The 6,429-nt window shown below is 42.1% G+C and overlaps 1 protein-coding gene across 2 annotated transcripts in view; it reads right to left on the bottom strand.

Annotated features, from left to right (window-relative positions):
* The window catches only part of kif13ba (kinesin family member 13Ba), a 98,597-nt gene that overhangs the window by 585 nt on the left and 91,583 nt on the right, over positions 1–6,429 (bottom strand). Inside the window, exons 31-33 of one of the 2 annotated variants that reach the window (XR_013962221.1) lie at positions 5,333–5,963; positions 1,863–4,325; positions 1–1,821 (exon numbers count right to left, since the gene is read on the bottom strand). The exon at positions 1–1,821 is cut by the window's left edge and continues 585 nt beyond it. Coding sequence is in view for 1 of the 2 variants with exons in the window: in XM_080730735.1 (XP_080586861.1) it covers positions 4,087–4,325; positions 5,333–5,963 (870 nt within the window). In the remaining variant the exon portion in view is untranslated. Of the gene's footprint in view, positions 4,326–5,332; positions 5,964–6,429 lie in introns of both variants that reach the window. The other variant, XM_080730735.1, reaches the window with a different exon arrangement.

The following is a 6,429-nucleotide window of genomic DNA, read 5'->3' as shown; positions in this document are numbered from 1 at the left end:
AGTGTACATTAGTACACTCTCAGAGTTACAACGATTATAGCAGGGGTGTGCAACTTTGATGATGGAGAGGGCCACTATATTTCCACACTCACTCCAGAGGGCCACATTGCATATAAAAATAACCGATCTACAAGCTCAGAATGCGTAGATCAGCTATTTTTCCGATTTTTGAATTGGAATCCTGAATTATTTTTTAGCTACTTTTTAATTGGAATCCTGAAAAGAAACTTTTATTTAAATTTCAAACGCATTTAAATGATCTTATGTTAACTTTATGAATTTAAATACAAATACATTGGGCATAAAGAACACAATAAAATTGTAATACTGGTCATTAAGCTACAAATATAGACTGACGTAATTAAAGCAGTTAATTTTTCCATGTTTTGAATTGGAACAGCTGAAATCAATAATATATCAGTATTCCAAATATCAACCTGCGGGCCACATTAAGTGAAGATGGGTGTCACATGTGACCCCCGGGCCACCATAAGGCATGTATGCCTTATACGAATGGTTAAAGGAAACCGTTAAGGAATCCGACAGTTAAGAGGGAATATAAATAGATTTTCTGAAATGTAATTGTGAAAGTAGAACCTGACAACTCATTGTAGGAAACCAATATGTTTGAGTTTCCTAATCTTTCAATTATTTCAAATGTATAGTAACAGTATAACGAAAGTAAGCGGTACTGCCAACTTGTTTTCTCATACCGAGCATCTGTCTGTTGGTAACTTCCCCAAACACGCTTTCCCACCTTCTCTTACCTGCCTCAAACCACAAAGTGCCTCATTTAGGTATATATATATATTTTCACATTTATAATATTGGCCTTCAAATACTTTGAAGTCTTGAAATCTTGCGCTATTAGGGAAACTTAGGGAATTAAGCAATCAAATTAATTTCAAATACAACTTTGAATTCAGGCTGGAAGCCTCCAATACTATTAGATCCAATGAAACAGAGTCAACATTATTTTTCACCATTCTATTGGTGATCAAAGATTTTAACTAATCCCTATTCCCTGTCACTTTACATAGTCTTAAATTATTACAATTAACATTGTTTTTATATAAACAAGCCATGTTGACTTCAAATTAATCTGAGATGGTCATAACAGTTAAATACTGTACATTCAATCTACTGAAAAGGTAGAAATACAACACTCATAGCAGCAACAATTACCATTAAATCATTTGTGCAACAATTCTTGAATTTGCTTAAAAGATGCTTTATCGAGTTTTCACAGGATAAAAGGCATTTTAAATAGCAAATATATGCCTCTGAATGTGAAGATAAAAGGAATAGCAAAAACAGTAATATGCAGACGATTCTGCACTAGCGTTTACATCCAAAGATTGATGTACATGATCATGATCATATAGTTAGATCATTATTATGAGCACACTCGGGTCATTCATTTTCATATCTCAACTTTGCCATGGAAATGTAGCTTTAACGCAACTTTAAATCCTTGTATCCAAATTAATACCGGCCTATCCTAGCTACTGTGAATGTGATATCATATTTACACGCACCAAGCGGTATATGCATATCCCCAAATAACTATGCACCAAAAATAGATCCATCGTCCTCTTCACATAGTTGAAGCACATGCTTTTCGCTCACTTGGTGAGACAACTTCATTAATCATCAATCATAAAACCTCATAACCAAAGCCAAAACATAAAAAACCTGGCTAAAATGCATAGAAAACATTTTGTTCTACACTTCCGTATAAAAACACACCACCAGACACATTACTCTCACTTTCCTTACTTCACCGGTTACACATACTCAGTACCACAGAGCCAACACAACCTTCTGGTTACACATACTCAGTACCACAGAGCCAACACAACCTTCCATTTAAATCTTTAGATGTTTTGACCATTAAGTTTACTTTTATAGAATAAAAACATATGCCCAGACCATGTCTGGCTACCTGACAAAGCAACTGGAAGAGTGTACAAACATGCCATCTATAGCTGAAATTCCCCATTATTGCATTTGTAAATTACCCATGTCCCAGTCTGCGACCCCAAATACCTACAGCATAAAAAAAAAAAAAAAGAAGTGGATGTGCACTTGTATTTCTTGAGTCAAGACAGTATACAGTACAGCTGCCAACCATGACAAATACTTTAAGAGTTGTAGATAAATGTGACAAATGACATCTTATTGGCACTTGGCAGTAGTTTGTACTTTTGTATACGTTTCAGCAATGATTGGGACTTTCACCAAATCTATGGATTAGTTAATAAAAACCTGTTTTGTGGTTCAAATGTTTCATTAAAAGGTTTAATTTCTTAACACTTAGAGGAAAGGTGCTCTTTAAATGGTAAAACAAAAAATGTCAGTGGCCTGTGTGTTGAATAAAGGTTTTGTCAGTGTCATGCGAGACAATGCATAAGTGCATCTTCTCTTTTTATATTATAATATAAAATATGAATTCCTTCACCACTTTGACCCCACGTTCAAATACTGTACAAGCCTTTCTCTCAGACAGCTTTATCTTTAAAATTAGACTGCTGTGGTTAAAATATATATTTTTTTTATAAGACTTCAGCCCAATGTGAAGCTTACTGCAATTGGTTCAAGAAATTCCACTCCTACACAGTAAAAACCAGAGTCTTAATCTAACTCTGAGTATAAAAATGGACCCGTAAGGGTTAATTAAATTAACTAAAGCTAGAGTTAAATTAAAACAGTATTTTGCTGTGTGCGCGACTACCTCAATGGATAACGATGAACCATTGTCACTTTTTTCTAGGTCTGCTCCGCCATACCACTATGGAAGCAATACGGTCTTCTCCAGTGCAATATCTGCTTCACAAACTACTCCCGTTATACAATAAATCTGTCTCCCAGAATGGCTTTGTCCAATGAAGACGCCTCCCTCTCACGACACAAATGTACACGTCTGTAACCGTCAAAATTCAAAACATAAGAATGATTGCACAGCTGCAACACTCACTCACACGGAGGCATACAGAATATACATACGTAAATCCACGTGCACGCACATACATACGATACGACACCCCAAACAGTTCCTGAGATCACCTCACACTTTCCACAAGGCATCCTCATGACCAGACCCCAGGGGCACAGGGCTCATTCAAAAATAAAACTTAGAAGGGACAATAAAAAACATACGGAGGAAAACCTAAAAACAAATTCATAGCTGATGAAGGCACATTCTGGAAGAATTGTGATCATTTCAAATGAGCAAAAAAAAAAGAAAAAAAAGAGAGCAGGCGGGTATAGGAGGGATGACTCGCACAAATGACTGGTTCAGAATACTGGGGTTGGGGGTTGATAAGAGTTTGATAAGGGCAGGGGGAGGCTCACTCGTAGGCTTTAGTCCTCTCTTATAATCAGATATAAACCAACAGGAGAAGCCTAGGAAGTGATGGCATGTTAGTTGAGGAAGTAACCGAGTCGTGTCATCCGGACAGCAGCGCAGTGGTGGAGGTGGGGTGGGGGTATTGAAGTCTGGTTGCTCCACTGGCAAGGGGGGCGTGTCCAATCCACGACCAACGAAACCCACAGAAATAACGACACGCACACTTCCCATTATAACTCGCATCCACTATGAGCAGTCCTTTCCCATGGGGACTTCTATTCACGGAGCCCATTCTCTTCCTCGGGTTGCATTTACTATAAATAATCCTTCCACTCACTTCCAGGCCACGCGTCGCCTGCAATATACATCCCCTTTACGATAAATAGGCTTCTAGTCGAAGCATTTTGCTCAGCACAAACCACTGATTTCCATTTACTGTGTACAAGTCTATCCCACTTACTTCCACTCATTTTTCAAAAGACCGGATAGTCGCTCCACTGACTTCCATTCACTGTGAACGGATGCAATGGGATGTAATACTTTGTCCCACCAGAGGAGGGGGTGGGGGCGCGGCGTGCCCGGGCGGGGCAGTATTCAGAAATCAGTGAGCCTGTTGCATAGATAAGGGGAACGGGGAGGAGACCAAGGGGTGGTCTGAGGGAGTCAACGTGTCCCGTCCGTCCCCTTGGCTCCAGGAGGGACAGGGGGTGTGTGTGCTGGGACGTCGTCGCTCCCCCTCAGCTGTTCCAGGACTTGCGGTTCTCTCTGCGGCGCGTCGCCCCGATGCCGTCCCCCCCGCCGCCCCCCCTCAGCACGGGGACGGGGGGACAGAAGTCCCCGCTGCGTCTCTGGTTGTCGGCGCCGTTCCATCGGGGGCCGCGCTCCCGGCGGGACAGCCGGTCGGGGCGCACCAACACGCCGTAGCCCGGGTTGCAGCGGAAGTACTGGTGACCCCCTACTGAGCCGTCGTTCTTACCTGGAGGGAGGGAGTCATAGAGAGAGAGAGAGAGATGGGGAGGTGTGGTGTTAGGAGGGTGGGACGGAGTGGACATGTGTACATGTGTAGGCCTGTCACAGTTATTACATAATCGTATAATCGCAATTATTTGACATAATAGCAATTATTCCGTCATAATCGTTTCCATGTTGAAAAAGGTTCCTACATTTTCAAACATTCTCAAAAATAGTGAAAATAGCAGATCTTCAAGCTCACAACGTGTCGTCATGTGACGTGTTATCAATGTTCTTTTTTAAAGGAGCTATAGTCAACTTTTTCTTGAAAAACGGATGCTAAAATAAAAATAATGTTTCGAAAATATTTTATAAAAAAATAAGCTTCATATATGTGTTTCAATTCAAAAATGACCACAAAAAGCGGAAAAATAAAGATAAAATAATCATTTTGGCCCTTTGTTTACATTTTTCGGACCCTGTAAATGTAAACAAAGGACCAAAATGATTATGTTATCATTATTTTTCCGCTTTTTGTGGTCATTTTTTTATTGAAACACATATATGAAGCTTATTTTTTTATAAAATATTTTCGAAACATTATTTTTATTTTAGCATCCGTTTTTCAAGAAAAAGTTGACTATAGCTCCTTTAAGTATAAAGTTGTCAAATATGTCAGTAATGTCTTTGTATATTTAGGTTATGCGTCATATTTGCCATGTGCAACTTCAAAGCCTAAAAGCCTAACAGAAATGTAAATGTCAGCAACAAAAACACAATTAAAACCTTAATCTCAATTATTTGAGTAAAATGTCATAATCGTGACAGCCCTATACATGTGTGCATTGTAGTTGGTCTATCGGCTCTTCTATGGAAGACATGTATTTATATCCTGTGTTCGCGTAGGTACAAGGTTTCGAGATACAAGGTTTCTGCCTATGTGACGATATAGCAACATGATGTTTTTCCAAAAACGTAGAATCGGCGTCTTTAGAATGGGCCTCGATCCTAAATGGGTTAAACCGTACAGACCTGCAGGCGTGTCCAGCTCCACTCCAACCCACATCCCCTCGGCGAACTCTGTGGTCCCCACGTAGCGCACCGTCCCCGCCTTATTGGTCCCCACCGTGACAGAGGCCCCTTCTGCCAGCCATTCTGGCGCCGCGTAATCGCGGCAGCGCTCGCCGTCGTCCAGGATCTCCAGCCTCTCTAGGCTCTCTCCTCCTCTACCAGAGTTCGCCAGCTTCTGTTCCGACAGGGACTTCTTCCCCATGGCCGCCGCGTCATGATTGGCCACCACTTTTGCGTCTGCGTACTGAGGAGAGGCAACAACACCGTTCCTGTCAGCGCCCTGCTGCTGCTGGGGGACTGTGGGTAACGTAGTCTCCGCGGGCTTCGCCCCCCCAGCGGTGTCGGGCGGGTAGGAGAGGAGGAGAGAGGAGCAGGAGGAGGAAGGTTGGAGGGAGGTGGGCTCGACGCCGTCGCAGAGGGTGGCCGTGGAAACACTAGCGGAGAAGTAGCCGCTGGACGATTGGCTGAGGGGGCTGAGGGGCGTGGCGTCATGCGGGTCATGCACAGGAAGAGGAGGAGGGGCTTCGGGAGACTCGGCCCACCTGTCTTTGGTGGGCGGGGCTGCTGCGATGCTCCGCCCCAGCATGGGGACCTATGGGCGTGGCCGTGGGCGATGGCCGTCGCACAGGACACACAGAGGGGAGAGAGACACGTTCAGGACAGGGAGACGCATGCAGAACAATACATGTTGAGTTCATTTAGAAAGTCTACTGACCATGCATTCAATCCATCATTTTAACAAGAAACTGGTAGCGACATAAGCTTTAAAAGAGAGGGAGTTAAAGCAATAGACGGAGAAGAGTGACAGAAAGGTAGTGAAAGGGGAGGCAGAAAGGAGAAGTTTGTCCATGCCTTACCCCTTTATCCCTAAACCTCTTTAGCCTTTTTTACCATTTAGAAAAAACCTTTTTAAATACTTAAAGGAGTAGTTCACCCCCAAAATGACTTTTTTTCTATTGATTACTCATGCCATGGAGAGTAGAGTTCAATAATATTTTTTGGTTTTTGTCACATTCCTAAGACAAAAATTTAATTAGAGTAAATTTACCCCCATTGAT

The sequence above is a fragment of the Nannobrachium achirus genome, assembly GCF_963921795.1.
Source record: "Nannobrachium achirus genome assembly, chromosome: 7".
Taxonomy (NCBI): Eukaryota; Metazoa; Chordata; class Actinopteri; order Myctophiformes; family Myctophidae; genus Nannobrachium; species Nannobrachium achirus.
This window is presented reverse-complemented; position numbering and strand designations above follow the sequence as displayed.